We start from the raw sequence: 19,616 nt of genomic DNA, 5'->3' as shown, positions 1-19,616 counted from the left end.
ACTTTATTAAAAAACACACAACATTAAAACAAAGTTACAACTTAAACTTAAAAAAATAAAAAGCGCACACTTAAAATCCTAAAATAACAAAAGTACACAATTTTAATAATTTCATCCGCCAAAGTTTGCCCAAATATGCTCAATTAGATCCTGTTGGAGTTGTGTGTGGGCGCTAGAGTCGCGCGTCCTTGCACGAATAGATAATCGTTCTTGTATAGACGGATGCGCTCCACTTCGAGGCGGACTACTTGCGGTTGAGCTTCCGGGGGATTCGAGGTCGAACCAATTTCCCGCCTCGGGTCCTTCGTCTTGGACAATCATGTTGTGCAAGATTATGCACGTATACATGATGTCGACCATGTTCTCCATGAACCACGTACGAGCCGTGGCTTTGATGATGTTGAAGCGCGCTTGGAGAACCCCGAAAGCCCTCTCCACATCCTTGTGAGCAGCCTCCTGCTTCTGGGCAAAAAGAGCCTGCTTTGGGTTTGCAGACCCATTGCACGTCTTCACGAAGGTAGGCCACTTCGGGTAGATGTCATCGGCGAGATAGTATCCCATTTTATAAAGCCAGTTGTTGGCGACGAAGTTGATGGCTGGCGCTTTACCATCCAAAACTTCGGTCAAGAGGTCGGACTGGTAGAGCACGTTTACGTCGTTGTTCGACCCGGGGACCCCGAAGTACGCGTGCCAGATCCAAAGGCGGTAGCCGGCAACGGCCTCGAGTATAACGGTTGGGTGGGTGCCTTTGTGGCCGCTCGTGTATGACCCCTTCCACGCCACCGGGCAATTCTTCCATTGTCAGTGCATGCAATCGACGCTGCCGAGCATCCCGGGGAATCCGTGCACTGTTTCGTGAAGGTCAAGCAGGAACTGACAATCGGTCGTGCTTGGCTGCCGGAGAAATTCGTCGGTGAAGGCTGCCCGGACGCCTTTGCAGAATTTGAGCAAGCACATTCGCCCAGTCTCCGATGTGGAGGTATTCGTCGAACATGTCGGCCGTTTGTCCAGTCGCAAGCTGGCGGATTGCTGCAGTACATTTCAGCAGCGTTGTGTGGCTGGGACGGCCGACCGCTTCGAACCCTTCCTGGAAGAACTCTTCCCGGGCTGCCAAAGTATTCGCGATGTGGAGAAATAACGGTTTCCCCATGCGGAAACAGCGACGGAAGTACATATCTCCCCAAACCGGGTTATCGCAGAAGTAGTCGCGTACTAACCTTGAGGCGGCTTCCTCCCGGTTACGATGGATGTACGTACGGGAGCGTCGTTGGGGCGGTGCGGCTTCTTCCGCCTCCCGTCGTCGATCTTCTTCAAATGATTGTTCCAATATTTGACGCATTTGTTCAAAATGATCCATTAGTTTGATTAAATTTGAGAGAAGAAAAACAGAGTTGATTTGAGATGAAAATTGGGGTGGAAATAGAGAGGATTTGAGAAGAATAGATGTGTGTTTGTGAGTGAAATGAATATGAAATAGGAGTATTTATATAGTAAATAAATTAAAAAAATACAAAACGGATAAAAAAAACGGTCACAATACCGTTGCAAAAATTTTTTTTTTATTAAATTCGAATTTAAAAAAAAAATGAATTATTGCGTCACAGTGACGAAACCCACTCGCGGGGTAGCGAGTGGGCATCACGCGTGCGCTGACAGCCCGCCACGTCGCCTCGGCGCGTGGCGGAACGTGTCGTGCCGCGTGCCGCGGCAACGACACCCAGCACGGCATAGGCACGGAATGGCGACGACACGGCGGCTGCAACGCGTGCCGCCGCGGAACCGTTCCTCCGGAACGGCATAGGCACCGCAACGGCACAGCGTTGCGGGTGCTCTTAGGCCATCCACAATGCTGTTGCTATGTCATTCCTTAACCGTTCCTTAAACTACTATTTGCGGGCCCCACTACTTTTTTACTCCATTCCTTAACTAAGGAACGGAACCTGCAACCCTCCGTTCCTTATCCGTTTCTTAACCGTTGCTTAAATTACTATTTATTCAATTTCATTTTTATTTTTATTTCCAACTCAATTCAATTAAAACAAACACACTTCATTAAAAAACACACAACATATAAAAAAATGATAACTTAATGAGGAGTTGCTACTAAAGTTCCATCTTAGTGTGATGAGTTGGAGAAAATGATAAGGGTTTCCATTTTATTAATATATGACGCTAAAATCTAACTTTATCAGACTTAATGAATATTTAAAAATAAAGGCCAAAAGTGATCCTGGACATATACACATTTTATGAGTTTGGTCCTATACATTATCTTTTGAATTTTTACATCCTGAATATTTCAACTCGGATCACAATTAGTCATACACTAACAATTCCGTCAATTTTTAAACGATTTTAACCCGATTTTGATGGTTTTAACAGTCCAATTCGGGTTAAAGCCGTTTAAAAATCGGTCAAAAGCGTGTTAAAACCGTTTAAAAATTTACGAAATTGTTAGTGTAGGACCAATTGTGATCCGAGTTGAAATGTTCAGAATGCAAAAATTCAAAAGATAAAGTATAAGACCAAAAGTCCAAAATCATAAAATGACATTTGTTCAGGACCAGTTTTGGCATTTACTCTTTTCAATAGAACTTTAAATCACAGATATTTCCTAATATTAAATTTTTTTATTATTATTTCACAGTCGAAGAAAGTATAATTGTGAAGTGATTACAATGTGTCAATAATTTCATAGTATAATTGAATACTCCCTCCGTTTTATAGTAGTTGAATCATTTTGTCATTTTGGTACGTTCCATAGTAGTAGAGTCATTTCCATCTTTAGTAAAAGTCAACACATTTCTTCTCACTTACTTTTCCATTTCTTTTACTTTATTCTCACTCTTACTTTATTATCTTTTCATTTAATACTTTACACATCATTTTCTTAATCTCCGTGCAGAAAAGAAATATCTCCACTACTATGGAACGGAGGGAGTACATTACTAATAGAGAATATTCAGTTGTCTAGGCACACCACGTGGCATGATGACGTGGTGTGTTTCACTAATTAGAAGTTGACAAATATGAGTAGTAGAAATATAGAAATTAAGCTATATAAGGTATCTAGTTCTTATAATTAAATGGAATAACCATTTAAAATTTTTAAAAAGTTTTCAAATTACAATATAAACTTTTAATTCACATATATATAATATGGAACGTATATGTGTATCAAAAATTGCAATACTCTAACTTAAACTATTTTTTTCATTTTGTATCTATACATGAAAAAAAATCAAAAATAAAAATATAATGATAAACTAAATCATAATTAACATGTTAGTACCATATGCATAGAATTAAAAATATTTATATAATTTTATTTTACCATTACACAAAATAAAAAAAATTACTCAGTATTGTATGTATCTCAAATAATCATAGTACATTAACTCAAGTTTACTAATTTTTCATTTTGTATTTATATATGATAAAATTACAAATAAAAATATAATACTATAAACTAAATCATAATTAATCACATTATTACTATAGGCACGAAATAAAAATATTTATATAATTTTATTTTACTATTACACAAAATAAATAATACTTATATAAATTAGTCTTACAATGATGGGAATAGATAATAAAAAAAGATGAAATATATTATTATGTATATATGCATCAATAGTTTATGTTGTAATTTGAAAAGTTTATATATCTTTATTTTCTTTGTCTATCTTATTTTACTATCTTGTCATTAACTTACAAAATAACACTACATAAAATTTCATACTCAGAAATCAAATGTTTCATATTTATTGGAAAGGCGAGTATTTTCTGCTAAACAAAAATTAGAATACTGCCAAAGCACAATTAGTGCGTGCGCGGCGTTGGTGTAATAAGAGCATCCACAGTGGTGCGGATGTCCTGTCGGACATCTCCGCGGACATCCCAAAAACACCTCCTACCACGTCATAAGGACTTCCCGCTGTACTGCCACGTCATAAGGACTTCCCACTGCACACTGGCGGATATCCCCAAGGACATCCCGACGGACTTCCCACAATAATAAAAATTCACAAATTCACGGAATTAAACAATTTACGGAATTAAAATTTCACCACGATTACGGAATAAAAATTTTATTAAATAAAAAAAAAGAAAGGTACATTTCAACAAAAAAACAACTAAAAAAAGTACACTTCAATAAATACAAATTCCATCAACGACGACCCCTTCCGCTGCCATACTTCTTCAATTATATCGTTCTGGAGTCGAATATAGGCGTGTTTTTGGCGCATGTCGGCAAGTGCACGGACTCGCTCGACCTCGTCAAGGGGTATCCCCATACGTACAATGTCGGTGGTCACGTCGTGGCTTGGACCCGCAACATCAGCATCATCATTGGCCCAATCCGTCAGTGCTGGATCTTCATCTTTGACAATCATGTTATGCATGATAATACATGCGCGCATCATATCGGCGATGCTGTCAGCATACCACAGCCGTGATGGACCCTTCACTGCCGCCCATCGAGCCTGGAGCACACCAAATGCCCGCTCCACATCCTTGGGCGCTGCCTCCTGACGACCCGCAAAATATACATTTTTTTCTTCTGTTGGGCATCTAAAACGTAGAGAAAGAGAGATACTCGTTAATACAAGTGATGCGAATGAAATGAAGTTCAACGAGCCGTATTTATAGAATTTTCAAAAAAATACAAAATAATCGGGACGTCCGCACGGACGTCCGTGGAGTCAACGCAATAGCGGACGTCCCGGGAACGCCGCGGAACTCCGGTGTCCGCAGCGGACGTCGGTATCCGCGTCACTGCTGCGCAATGGCGGATGTCCCGCGCGGAACTCCGGCACGCCGGTCGGATGTTCACCGGGACGGACGCCATTGTGGTTGCTCTAAGTGGATAAATAAAGTGCAAAAACTTATTCTCTTTTCTCCTCTATTTATTTAAATCCCCTTTTTCTGCATAGACAGTAGACTGAACTCACTCTCACTCAAGTAGGGGGGAAAAAACTTTAATCCACATTCCACCATCTCTCTCTCCGGCGGCCGCTGCTTCAAAATACATGGCCTTAACTGCTAACATACATTCTTGAAATCCAACCTCTTCCTCCTCCACCACCTCCAATGCCTACGCCTACTCGTTCTCTCCTCGCCGTTGCGCTCTGCGCCTTTCTAACGGCTACCTTAACATGCGCCGGCCTCGTCTCCGAGATCGAAGCGTTACTCTCCTTCAAGTCCAATCTCCACGATCCACGTGGCGCATTGGCCAACTGGAACGCCTCCACCCCCTCCGCCCCCTGCGATTGGCGTGGCATTCGATGCTCCTCCGCCACCGTCGTCATCGAGCTCCGCCTCCCGCGCCTCCACCTCTCCGGCACCCTCACTCCCCGCCTCTCCAACCTCGCACACCTCCAGACGCTCAGCCTCCACTCCAACAATCTCAACGGCTCTATCCCTCCCACCCTCTCCCACTGCTCCCTCCTCCGCGCCCTCTACTTGCAGCAAAATTCCCTCTCCGGCGACTTTCCCCCTGACTTCTTCACCAACCTCACTCATCTCGGCGTTTTGAACCTCTCACAGAATCTCTTCTCCGGCCAAATCTCCGACCACATTGCGGCGAGTATTCGCGTGCTGGACCTCTCCTCCAACTCCTTCTCTGGTCCAATTCCGTCCAACTTCTCCGCCGCTCACCACCTCCAGCTCATCGATTTGTCACACAACCGTTTCTCCGGCGAGATAGCACCAGCCATTGGCGCGCTGCAGAGCCTCCAGTATCTCTGGATCGACGCCAATTACGTCTACGGAACAATTCCCTCGGCGATATCGAACTGCTCGTCGCTCATCCACATCAGCGCCGGTGATAATATGATTTCCGGCGTGGTTCCGGCCACGATTGGCGCGCTTCAGAATCTCCAGGTCATCTCGCTGCCACGTAATCACCTAACCGGCGTCATTTCACAATCATTGCTCTGCAACATTTCAGTATCGAATGCCGCCATTCGGATTGTGGATTTGAGTTTTAATTCGCTCACGGGTATTGGGATTAACGATGGAAAAAATTGCCACAGTGTTCTCCAAGTTTTAGATCTTAACGAGAATCAGATAGCTGGAACATTTCCTGATCTTCTAATGAGTTTCTCTATGTTAAGGTCGCTTGATGTTTCTGGAAATTTGATCTCCGGGCTATTGCCGGAAAATTTTGGGGATTTGGTGAATTTGGAGGAGTTTCGAGTTGGGAACAACTCGTTAACTGGTGGAATTCCTGAGAGTGTGGCCAAATGTGGGGTTCTTAGAGTGCTTGATCTTGGGAAAAATCGTTTTTCGGGTTCAATACCCGAGTTTTTGGGGGAAATGAGGAGCTTAACGACGTTGATTCTCGGTGGGAATGCGTTTACTGGTGCAGTTCCCTCGAGCATAGGCAGTCTTGAGTCTTTACAGGTTTTGGACTTGAGTGATAATGTGTTGAGTGGAACTGTACCTGCAGAGTTGATGAGCCTTGCCAATTTGACCATCCTAAATCTGAGCTTTAACAGATTTTCCAGTCAGGTGTTTATGAATATTGGGGAATTGAAAGGATTAGAAGTTCTGAATATGAGTGGCTGTGAGCTTTCAGGAGTGATCCCTTCTAGCATTGGGAATCTTTTGAAGCTCAAGTCTCTCGATTTGAGCAAGCAAAACTTGTCGGGGGAGTTGCCGTTCGAGCTTTTCGGGTCACCAAGGCTGCAAGTTGTGGCTTTGGAGGAGAATTCATTCTCTGGAAATGTGCCTGAAGGTTTCAGCAGCCTGTCTGGTTTGCAGAAACTTAATCTTTCAGAGAATGCTTTCTCTGCTGAGATTCCAGCTAGTTATGGATTTCTTAGATCATTGAATGCTCTTTCACTGTCTGGTAATCGAGTAAGTGGTGTGATTCCGGTGGAGTTGAGCAACTGTACTGGTCTTGAAGTTTTAGAGCTGAGAGGGAATGGTCTAACTGGCCAAATTCCTGCTGATTTCTCAAGGTTGTCTCATTTAAAGAGGCTAGACTTGGGCCGGAACAACTTAACTGGCACGATCCCAGCAAGCATTTCCAACTGCTCTTCTTTGGAAGTTTTGTTGCTGGATTCGAATCAAGTCTCAGGCGGCCTTCCAGAGGCGTTATCCAAGTTACCGATATTAAAAGAATTGGATGTCTCCTCGAATAATCTGACTGGTGTTGTTCCTGCAAGCCTTTCCACCATATCTGCTTTACAGAGATTGAATTTGTCTGCCAATGGTTTTGAGGGTGAGATCCCACCTGCTTTGGCTGCGCGGTTCAGTGATCCTTCTGTGTTCGCTATGAATAAGGATTTATGCGGGGAGCCACTGGGGAGGAAGTGCGAAAGAGAGATCGAACGCAAGAGGAAGAAGTTGATTCTTTTCATTGTTGTGGTTTCAGTTGGGAGTTTGATGCTTCTACTGTGTTGCTGTGCGTATGTGTACAGTCTTCTTAGGTGGCGGAAGAAGCTGCGAGCCGGGGCAGAAGGGGTGAAGAAACGAAGCCCCAGTCCCGGCTCACAGGCTCGTGGAAGTGAGGAGAATGGGCAGCCAAAGCTTATTATGTTCAACAACATGATTACATATGCAGAAACTGTGGAAGCAACCAGGCAGTATGATGAGGAGAATGTGTTAAGCAGGGGCAAATATGGGCTACTGTTTAAAGCCACCTATGCTGATGGTATGGTGCTTGCAATCCGACGCCTCGCGGACACATCAATCGACGAGAGCACGTTCCGAAAGGAAGCCGAGTCTCTGGGCAAAGTTAAGCATCGCAACCTGACTGTCCTCCGTGGCTACTATGCTGGGCCACCTCCTGACATGCGGTTTCTTGTATACGACTACATGCCTAATGGAAATCTCACGACGCTGCTTCAAGAGGCGTCGCACCAAGAAGGCCACGTCCTGAACTGGCCAATGCGCCACCTGATCGCACTAGGCATAGCTCGAGGTCTAGCGTTTCTGCACTCGGTCTCAATCATCCATGGCGATGTGAAGCCACAGAACGTGCTCTTTGATGCTGATTTCGAAGCCCATCTTTCGGATTTCGGGTTGGATAAAGTGACGATCGCTACCACATCAGCTGAGGCTTCTACATCCGCGAGCCCCGTTGGAACTCTTGGCTATGTAGCACCGGAAGCTACATTGACAGGGAAGCCATCTAAAGAAGCGGATGTGTACAGTTTCGGGATCGTGGTGCTGGAGATTCTAACTGGTAAGAAGCCTGTGATGTTCACAGAAGATGAGGACATTGTGAAATGGGTGAAGAGGCAGCTGCAAAGAGGCCAAGTTTCTGAGCTGCTTGAGCCCGGTTTGGTTGAGCTCGACCCGGAGTCATCAGAGTGGGAAGAGTTCTTGCTGGGGGTCAAAGTTGGATTGCTCTGCACAATGCCAGACCCTCTCGAAAGGCCTTCTATGAACGATGTCGTTTTCATGCTCGAAGGCTGCCGGTTAGGCCCCGAAATTCCCTCCTCAGCTGATCCCACCACAATGCCTTCGCCTAGCTGAAAAGATTCCATGGCCTAGAACTCATTTATTGTTGTATTCTTTCATGTTTGAGAGAACTTGGTGTAGTATGTTTGATTTGTTTTTCATCTAGTATTTTTTACATTTTTTTTGTCAATTGTCAATCTTGTTGTAGGATGCAAGAATATACTTGCACTAGATTATGAAGCTTATTCATCCTTGTTGTGATTTCTAGTCTAGAGAGAAATGCACATTTATTGTAGTACTGCAATTTATTTTAGTGTATCAATTATGAATAAAGGTGACCGTGATTCTGAAACGTGCAGAAAAAAGAGGGCCAGATTCCTGCAGAAAGAATCGTGTTATGTTGCAGTTCGTGAATAGTAATAATGAATATAATATTATTATTTTAAATAGAGTAGGGTTTATATTTCGAAGAAAGTAGCCGTTAGGGTATGGAAATGTGGAAGTGAGGACAGTTTTTATCGGAAAAGGGCAAGCGTACCGTTTCAGCTGGGGTCGCGCGCTGGTTGGCTGTTAGTTGGGGCATCCTTGTCCATTTTCATGAATCTATTATTCTCCATCACAATTCATTTTACCACGGTAAATCCTACTCCCTCCGTTCCATTGTAGTAGGGGCACTTGTTTCCGGCACGGAGAATAAACAAGGGATGTTTTAGTGTATTAAGTGGGATTGTTAATAAAGTAGATAAAGAATTTATTTTCCTTTTATTTTAATCAACTTAAATTGAAAGTCCCACCTAAAAGCTAAAATAATCGAGGCACCACTCCAAATTCAAACTAAATCAAAACCTCCCTAAACAATTGAGCAGTCACCCCAAAATAAATCTTAACCCTAGTTCATCAATCTTCTCTCCTTCTCATCTCCCTCCATCTTTTCTGTCAATGGAATCTGAAATGAACACCATCGTGCCAGATACTCCCCCTAGCGTTACCGCGCTGCAGCCCTCCACTCCGGCGAAACGTGAATCACTCTTTGTTCAGAAGAGTTCTTGTCGCCCCCATTTCGGATTTTGAAAGTTCAAGGCCTGATCTGGTTGTTTCAGTGAAGGAATTGGAAACGGTGGTGCCGGAAACTCTAATTCCGTTTGAGGACTCTGGTACGGTGGAGACCGTTAAACCGTTCCAAGACTCGACTGCAGTAGTGCCGGAGATGGTTCTTCTGTTTGACGATTCCGACATGGTGGTGCTAGAGATGATTCCTCCTTGTGACGAATCTGACACGGTGGTGTAGGAGATGAAACTCTCGTTTGACTTCTCGCAGTCATTTTTGGCCACATCGACAAAGATATTTTAGTCTCTTGTTTCAATGATATTTATGTTTCTTTGTTTGTGTTGAGCGATTATCTCTTTAATTTCAATTGCAGAATAACCATTAATTGAATTTTCCATTTGTGTATATTGCAAAAAATCTGAGTTTTGTGCACAGATTTCTGAAGCAGGTGATAACAGGATTAAAAAACCGATTATTTATAATTCAGAGAGAGTTGTCATGAAATTTCTGTCAATATATTGGCCCGGGATGTTCATCTCATCAGAATCGGGTTAGTTTGAATCTAAATGTTGGGTTTTTTGAGGTTGTCTGAAATATTTAGAGGTTTGTTCATTATTTGAATATGATGAATTTGTTCAATATTTGTTCAATATGATGAATCTGTTCAATATTTGTTCAATATGATGAATCTGTTCAATATTTGTTCATTATGTTTAGAGGTTTGCAATTAGGTAACAAAATATTTGATGATGCAAACATTTGCAATTATATCATCTTTCGTATGGTTGATCGTTGGAACACTGATAATGACTGGACTAATATCTTCATATAATCCGGATTCGATCTTTCTTCTTTGACTTAAAATGTTATTGACTCTCATTTTCTAACTTGTTCCACAGCTGCTGCCAAATGTGAACAACAATGAGTTTCAAGTTTTGCTTGTGATCAATAAACAAGTGTTGTTGCTGTCACTACTACTTTTGAGTCCAAATTCTGTTGCTGCTACTTTTGACTCCAAACTTGCTATTTCATTTTTTGGTCCATGGTTACATCAATGTTGTTTTTAGTCTAATATAGTTTGACATGTATAGAATAGGGACTTGACTTCTAATGGCTCTTGTTATTGTATTGAATGTTTCTGTAATGAATTTGGTGTATGGAAAATTATTATGGAATGACTTTTTATATGGAAATACACTTATGGAATGACTTCTAAAGGCTCTTTATAGACTGCTACCCATTTTTTTGTTATTTGGTCATCTTATAAGAAATTTAGATTAATTAAGGCTAATTCTCTCAATTCACTCCTCATTTTTGGTTATGCATTTACCAACACTTATTAATGTCATAATGCAAACATGTGATTTGAGATAATGCACAAATGATTAATGCAACAAACGCGATTAATGTCACACCCGCATTTTCTAAGGATAGAAAACACGGTTGATCGCGACTAGGGGAGGATTAAAGAAGCGGGGAAGAAAGGGGAAATCAACACAACTCGACCGTAGCTCGAAATAAAAGGGAATAGCTCAAATAAAATCAGAGTAACTCAACAATCAACAACTCGAAACAAATATTATCTCAACAATACTTGGCGAGAGAAACAATATTCTGCGGAAGCATTCGAGAATAGAATAGTATTATGTATGAAGACATAATATATTCAGAAAATTTTATTTACTATTTTCTTCACTTTCATGCTCAACACCCACCGTGCTCGTCACCGCTCAACCTGCACATAGGGAAAACGTATGCAGGGCTGAGTACTTGATGCACTCAGTGGACAAATGCCAAAACAATTTTATAAAAATAATTATATCATGCCACCATTGAAAAGGCCCGAGACACTAAAAATATCTCAAACACAAACTCTCAACTCATCCTCAAATCCTTTTTCCTCATTATTTCAAAACACAACCATTTCTCCTTGAATTATTTAAGAAACAGACATATCTGTTCTTTATGGTGCCGTGTAAGGGGGCCACTTTCCACGAGCACGAAAATCGGCCAACCCGTTCGATGACTCACGGTCCTCATCGTGTACACTAGTCCGAGTAGGGACGCACCCTTGCTAGGACCCGAATTTGATTAAACTCATAGTAGGGACTCACTCCCCACTAAGCAATCATCAACATCAACATCAATCTCATCAACATCAACATCATAATGTGAAACGAGAATGTGGCCGCATTCTCGATCATTGGACCGACTAACTCGAAAGATAGCGCACAATCCCCTCTGTGTACACTAGCTTGAATATGGACTCACTTCCTAGACAAACCCGAATTCGATTTCAATAGGTCTAGTAGGGACAACTCCCTTGCTAAACAAACAGATAGACATTTCTCAAAACAAAAACATGGCATGACATTCCCTTTGCAAACTTTATTTTCCTCAAAAACGTATTTGAAACACAAATAATTTTTCTGTCAAGGTCGAGCATCAATTCACATCACATCAACAAAGCCAAGCAATTTTAATATCACTTAATAAATCAACACATAGCACCACATAACATGCGCAACTACATTTTCACTTTGATCACATATCTCGCCTCATCATTGGAATAAATATAATAAATCAATCACCATAACATGATGCTCAAACCGATATATTAAAATGAAAGCTCTTGAAAACACTTTAGTTCGAAAGCCCACAGTAAAACTTTAGTTCGAAAGCCCACAGTAAAACTTTAGTTCGAAAGCCCACCTCGTTCTCTTAATCGTCAACTTTGTCTTTCCGTTCCGTTCTCAGGAAGCGTGCGTGAAGTCACCCATTTGAAATTCCAAAATCAGAAACTTAAAACCCTCTCTTCCCTCTTCACTTTCTTTCGTAAAATCATAGGATCCCAAATTCAAAAGAAAGCCAACACTTTCCCGCTGCAGAGCTGCCTCCGCAGATTCAACGGCGGCTTCACCGCCATCGCCAGTATCCAATCACGCCGCTGCTCCAGCCGCCATAGTTTCCGACCTGCTGTCAACACACCCAGGTACTCAACCTACTCCGAGGTGGAGCCGTCGTCTCCACCGTTACGCTGCCCTCCATTGTCGTCGGCTTCGCTCCCGTGCAACTCTCCTCTTTCTCTCGTTTCACCCCACCAAAACCAGCCCCAAATTCCAAAGTTCAACATCTCTTCTCTAACCAAAACTAGAAGCCCTACCTTTCCATCTCTTCTCTTCGCGTGATCATCTCCGGCACCGCTTAACTGCTGTTCGGGGTTATTTTCATCGCCGCTGCTGCCGGACACGCACAGACAGCACCATCGTCTCCTTGTGTGGTAAAAATCTGCCTTTGATTGCTTTTATTCTCTGCCCTCTCCTTCGCTGCTTCTCCTTCACCCCGCCGCTGTTCGTAAGCAGGTTCGTTGCTGCTCTTGAGTTTCCATGTAGTGCCGTCGCTCACACGCCACCGTCTTCTTCCTTGCTCTCGTCACCGTCGCTGGTCGAATCAACCATCTAGTGCTTGCTCGGAAGTCTGCCATCGTCTCTCTCCGTGTGTCGCCTGCGACGCCGAAGCCGCTGCTCCAATCGCTCAGTTCCTCAACCTCCAACCACCGTCGTCATCCTCGTGGTGAATAACTGCTGCCCGGCGCTGCTCGCTGATGTGAAGAGTTTGCAACTCTTCACTGCACTCGTTTTTCTCTCAAATTCCATTTCTTTGGTATTGAAAGAAGAGAATGGTAAAAAATGTGGAAACTGATTGAATGATTTAAATTATGGAATCGGAGGAATATATATATATATATATATATATATATATATATATATATATATATATATATATATATATATATATATATATAAAAATATATATCCATGGGAAAAGATTTGACTAATTATATTCCTATTTTTCAGGGTGGTGGGAGATTTGAGATAACTATTATGGATTTGAAATTGAAGAGTGATAGATATCCTTGGATTAAAATTAAGAGGATTAATTTTGGGCTCAAAGAAGGAAGAATTAAAAAGTTTTGAGCTCATGACAATTGGGTTTCAAATTGGGCTAGGAAAGAAAAATTGTTTGGTTCAGAAAAGTGAAATACTTCTCTCGACAAATAAATAAAGGCGAAAAATTTTCAGATGCGTAACGACGTCCTTTCGAGAATAAACAAAAAAAATCGGGGTGTTACAATTAATGCTAATAATAACAGGTTATGCATTTACCAACACTTATTATTAGATTTCACTTCCATTAATTTCAAAAATATGCACAAAAATACAATATGTTTAATTAGCACCTGTGAAACACTTGGAAACTAAAAATAAGATCAAATTTTAACAAAAAAATGGGGCTCCAGTTTTGCCACCAAAAAAGGGCGGCAGAAGTGAATTACACATTGAAATTGTGTTCAACAACTTCTATAAATACATTCACTTCAAATTCAATGCTCCAACAACCTCAAGTCTTCATAACTTCTTCAATGCAATAAATGGCTCGAATTGAATACCGTCCCGAGTTTAAAAACCAGGTTGTGCAGTTCATAGTCGGGAAGTGCGTCAATAGAAAACCACCCCGGGGTACGATGAAGGAGGCGCAACTGAAGTTCAAGATTTCCCGTCAATCATGCACAAGGCTGCGGAATGCTGCCAAAAAACAACAAGCTGCAGGTCAGGCAATTCAGTTAGTTAACAACAAAAAGATCAGGTATTATCCCAAGAGAGTTGTTTTCGATGTTCATCTGTTAATGAGCCTGCATTACTCTAAGAGGAAAAACCTCTTGAGCTTGAGTGCCAACTTAAAATGTTCCAAAACCACAGTTTGGAGATAGGTCAAAGCAGGTTTGATCAGGCCACATACTTCGGCCATCCGGCCAGATTTAACAGCTGAGAATAAGCTGCTACGCATGAGATTCAGCTTGGAAGCATTAGAATTGGATATGATCCTGAATAGGATTAGATTCAATAACATGCACAATATCATTCACATTGATGAAAAATGGTTTTATATCTCAAAAGGTTCAGATCGATACTATCTCGCACCAGGGGAGGAATAACCACATAGGACATGTAGCAATAAGAAATTTATTTCAAAGATAATGTTCATGTGTGCAGTGAGGAGGCCACTATTTGGATCAAACGGTGAATGCTTATTTGACGGAAAATTGGGATTTTTACCTTTACAAAACAAGTTGCAGCCCAAAGGTCAAGCAAGAACAGACCCGCATGCACACTAGAGACAAAGCCCATAGAGAGTATCACAAAGATTATGATCAAGGATTGTCTAATAACAAAGGTATGTATGCATTAACCTAATGCCTTTACTATATGCACACTTTAAATGCATTCTAATGGGCCTACAACTTCATGACCCACTAGTTGTAATGCAAATGTGCAAGAATATTTATTTCCAGTTTCATTCATGACCCCAATTCAATCATTTTCATGTATTTACTAAGATAATCCCTGCCATCATGGCAAAATGGCCAGATGGGGCATCCAAGTATATCAAGATACAACAAGATAATGCAAAGCCACGCATTTCAAATGATGATCAATCAGAATGGGTTCTCAATGTCACTAGTTCAACAACTACCAAACTCACTTGACACTAATGTGAACGACTTAGGGTGGTTTAAGGCAATACAGTCATTGCAACATCAGACTGCATGCAACAATTTAGATGAATTAGTTCAAGCTGTGGAGAAATCTTTCAATGATTTAGCTCCTTAGACATTGGATAATGTTTTCCTATCCCTGCAAGGATGTATGGTGGAGATAATGAAGGTCCAGGGACAAAACAAATACAAAATCCCACATATGGGAAATACGAGCCTCAGGAGACATGCCCAACTTCCAACCAATCTGGAGGTTCCCGTGGACCTGGTCATTGAGGCAGTTGAATAATTGAAGACAATGGGCTGTAATGAAGGGCTTCATATAATATCCCAAGCTTTGGGTATTCAACAGATAGGAGGGGCAGGAATCATTGCAGGGGCTGAAGTTTTTGAAGGGGCTGAAGTTATTGAAGTGGCTGAGCATATTGCAGGGGCTAAAGTGACTGAAGGGGCTGAAGACGTTGAAGGGGCTGAGCATATTGCAGGGACTGAAGTGATTGCAGGGGCTGAGCATATTAAAGGGGCTAAAGTGATTGAAGGGGCTGAAGACGTTGAAGGGACTGAAGAGGTTTAAGTTATGGCAATGCACATTATGTGGTTTTTTTTTTATGAAAAATGGTAATGCATGTTAGATTTTGTTAAGCTAAAGGGTTGCATGAGTATTGCATTATGTTGACAAACATAATGCATAAATCATGCATATTTTTATAAAGCTTTTTGAATGTAAATTATTTTGTATGCAGACATGAAATGGCAAAGCAAAACTTGTTCAACCCACCCATCAAATAGCTTTCCAAAACCTTCTCATGAAATAGCTTTACAAAATCCCCCAATAATGCACATATAACACACATGACATGCTCAACCAGTCAACAACCATCCAACAATAAGCCAACATCCCGCCAACATCCAGCCAACAATGCACATCAACCAACAACTTTCCAAGCAACCAGCCAACAATGTACACCACATAAATAAAATGAGCAAAGACACCATAGTTTAAGCAAATCACAATCTTGAAAGAAGAATAATTCACACCTTAATTCAATAAAACTCGGGAGAGTTGAGATTATGAGTGGGATCTTTAATCTAATCAAACCTTTGGGAGTTAGGTCTAAGATTTAGAAGGGGACTTCACTTATTACACATAATCTACAGATTTCTCACCTCGGGAGGGGGTTTAATCTACAATTGTGATTGATTCAACAATTCTAGAGACTTTAAATGGTAAATTGGTTTTAATTGGGTTAAGCTATGAGTTGTGCATCGGATCCTTGAATTCTGCATATTTCTCCATCATCTACACAACTTGCTTTATCACTCTCTTGTTTATTTGTTCTATTTTATTCTCTGAATTTACATGCTTTTAGTAGTTGTTAGTTTCAAAACCAAATTTCCTGATTGTCTGGATAGTAGTTGAAATTTGTTCGTGGTACTTAGGTTTACACTTTATTGTCTCTGTGGGATACGATATACTTTTGCTTGCTATTTGCTACGATAACCCCGTACACTTGCGGGTATTATTTGGGTAAAATAAAGTTGAGTCAAGTTTTTGGCGCCGTTGCCGGGGACAATTTTTGTGTTATATAGCTTGATATCGTGATAATAATCAAGATTACTACTTCAGATTTTACTGCTTTATTTTTCGTTTAATTTTTTTTGAGTTCTCACATTTGTGTTTCTTGTTCAGGTGTATGCACACACGCTCTAAAGGCTTGCCTCTAGAACCTTTCGATCCGGAGATCGAAGCAACAAACCGGAAGAGGAACGCTTATAGGAGGCTCACACAGAAAGTTCAAGCTTCTTCGCCTAACCGCATAGGAGCATCCTCAGTTCAGAGGGACCTTTCACCCATCCGATCACCAGTTCAGGACCATCAACTGTTTGATCCCGTTTCTCCTAGTCTGATGGAGTACGAAGAGGATAACAACGGTCCACCACCCCCTCCTCCCAATTATGCTGAGCTTCTACGACAGCTGGAGGAGTTGCATCAACAGGTCAACCATGGACCACCCGTGCCTGTGCAGAATCAATATGTATACCAAGGCCAGGCAAATCCAACTGTTCATAGCAACATCACGGCCAATACTTTTGAGTTGAAAAGAGGACTAATCCAGATGGCGGAGAACATTGCTTTTAGGGGCAAATCCACAGATGACCCTAACAAGCATATCACTAAGTTCATTCAGATTTGCAACACAACAAAGATGAATGGAGTGACAGATGAGCAGGTTCGACTAAGGCTGTTTCCTTTCTCTTTAGAGGATTCAGCAAAGGATTGGTTGGAGAGTTTAGAGTCGGGCTCAATCAGAACATGGGATGCTATGGTAGAGAAGTTTTTAGAAAAGTTTTATCCCCCCAGTGAGGCGATTAAGAGGCAACATGAGATCATTGCCTTTCAGATGAACCCTGCGGAGAATATCAGAGAAGCATGGGGGAGGTTCAAAGCTTTGATGAAGCGGTGTCCCAACCATGGGTTAACCCTGACAGTGCAAGTCATTACATTCTTCAAAGGGTGCGTGCCTGAAGCACAACAGGAGTTGAATTTGAGCTCAGGTGGAAATATTCTCAAGAAAGGAGTGAATGAAGCTATGGAAGTGATAGAGGAGCTTGCATCTAATGACGAAGGATGGAGCAACGACAAGAGTAAGGTGCATAGGGTGGCTTCTACTACAGATCATGATCCTATGAGCTCCCTATCCGACAAGTTGGATGCGCTGACCATGAAATTCGACTGCATAGCAATGGGGCAACCATCTCAAGAACCCCAAGGAAAAATGGGGGACGTGAACTATGTGAATCAAGGGGACAACAACCGGTACTTCAATAATCACCGCGCCAACTTTCAGGGTGGAGGATATAATCAGTTCGGAAACAAATGGCATCCCAATCTATCTTATGGAAACCCAAATAATGCTCTGCAACCACCCCCGGGGTTCACAGTTACTGATGGAGTGGTTAATGATCCGAAGAAGATGACCACGGAAGACATACTCAAGTCTTTCATGCTACAGTCCAACAAGCTCATGGAGCAGAACAATCAAAGGATTGAGAAGGTTGAGACAGATGTGCAAAGTATGGCCACTCATCTGAAGAACATAGACACACAGATCAGCCAGATTTCCCAGACTGTGAGTACTATTACTCAACCGGGAAAATTCCCTTCGAACACCATCATAAATCCCAAAGAATGCAAAGCTGTGCATCTAAGGAGTGGCACTGTCTATGAAGCTCCCTCACTGCCTGCGACCACATCTGATACCGTTCTTGAGCCCAAGGCTGCCGTGGCAGAGAAGGAAAAGGAGGCTGAAAAGGAGAATACTGGCACCACTTCTGGAGTAAAGGTGCCATTCCCGCAGGTACTGAATCAGAAGAAGAAGAAGAAAGATGAGCAGTTCACTCGATTTCTGGACATCTTCAGAAAGGTGCATGTGAACATTCCTTTGATCGAGGCACTGCTGCAGATGCCTAAGTACGCTAAGTTTCTGAAGGAGGTGATAGCCCAGAAGACCAGTTGGGGGCAGGTTGACACTATTAACCTAACTGAAAATTGTAGTGCTATGCTGCAAAGGAAACTGCCTGCCAAGCTGAAGGACCCTGGAAGTTTCACTGTCGACTGCCTCATTGGGGGCTATAAAGTGGAGAATGCTCTCTGCGATCTAGGCGCGAGCATCAATCTAATGCCACTATCGGTGTTCAAGCAACTGAACATCGGTACTTTGAAGCCCACCTCAGCCACACTACAGATGGCAGACAGATCTGTCGCGTATCCAGAGGGCATCGTGGAACACCTACTGATTAAGGTTGGGGAATTTATTTTTCCTGTCGACTTTATGGTCTTGGACATGGAAGAAGACAAGGGAGTCCCCCTACTGCTAGGACGTCCATTTCTTGCCACTGCTGAGGCAAATATAAACGTGAAAAGGGGAGAGTTGACAATCTTCATGGGAGAAGAAAGTCAAACGTTTTCCCACAAACCGAGAAGCATGGATGGAAGAACTGAGGTGTGCAAGGTGGTGCGTCTGAAGCACCAAGTGACTACTGAAGAAGGAGGATCGAGTGCAGTCAGAAAAGTGAAGCAGAAGGACTTTTATGAGCCTCACATGGAGATGATGGCTTCCACTGACTCGGAACCATTAGCATGGATCGATGCAGACCATAGTCGCTCTTCACCGGTGCACACGGTGATCACTACTGAACCCCCTAGGATGGGGGGTAAAATACCAACTACTGTCAAGGGAAGAAAGATAACTGCTCCAACACTGAAGGAGCCTATCCCGAGAGAGCCTGAAAAGTGGTGGCTCACCAAGACTTGGAACGATCTATTTCCTCATGGAGGATGAGCCAAGCGATCACCTGGAGGCAACTCTGGGATGAAAGGGGATCTCGGTTGATATTTGAAGACGTCGGGCACACGACGATAAAAAGGTGCGCTGCATGGGAGGCAACCCATGAAAGGTATTTTTTTATTGTTTTATGTATTTCTTTTAGAGTGTTTGCTCAGTAGGCATCACCTCTCCACCAACGTTTCAAACTTATTTCTTTGCGTAGCTTTGAATAAGTTTGGGGGGTGATATGGTGGATGGTGAACCT

General features: G+C 42.2%; 1 protein-coding gene across 1 annotated transcript; it reads left to right on the top strand.

Moving 5' to 3' along the window:
* Window positions 1-4,944: 4,944 nt before the first annotated feature.
* Window positions 4,945-8,823, top strand: LOC121779756 (probable LRR receptor-like serine/threonine-protein kinase At4g36180). Its single transcript, XM_042177154.1, has one exon. It carries the CDS (start codon window positions 5,098-5,100, stop codon window positions 8,491-8,493), a length of 3,396 nt encoding a protein of 1,131 aa, XP_042033088.1. The 5' UTR covers window positions 4,945-5,097; the 3' UTR covers window positions 8,494-8,823.
* The last annotated feature ends 10,793 nt before the right edge of the window (window positions 8,824-19,616 follow it).

The sequence above is a fragment of the Salvia splendens genome, chromosome 19, assembly GCF_004379255.2.
Source record: "Salvia splendens isolate huo1 chromosome 19, SspV2, whole genome shotgun sequence".
Classification (NCBI taxonomy): domain Eukaryota; kingdom Viridiplantae; phylum Streptophyta; class Magnoliopsida; order Lamiales; family Lamiaceae; genus Salvia; species Salvia splendens.
The sequence above is the reverse complement of the archived record's forward strand: the minus strand, read 5'-3'. Positions and strand labels throughout refer to the sequence as shown.

Bases quoted from the DNA above. Each gene is read 5' to 3' on its own strand.
- LOC121779756 (XM_042177154.1), top strand. From the start codon at position 5,098: ATGCCTACGCCTACTCGTTCTCTCCTCGCCGTTGCGCTCTGCGCCTTT.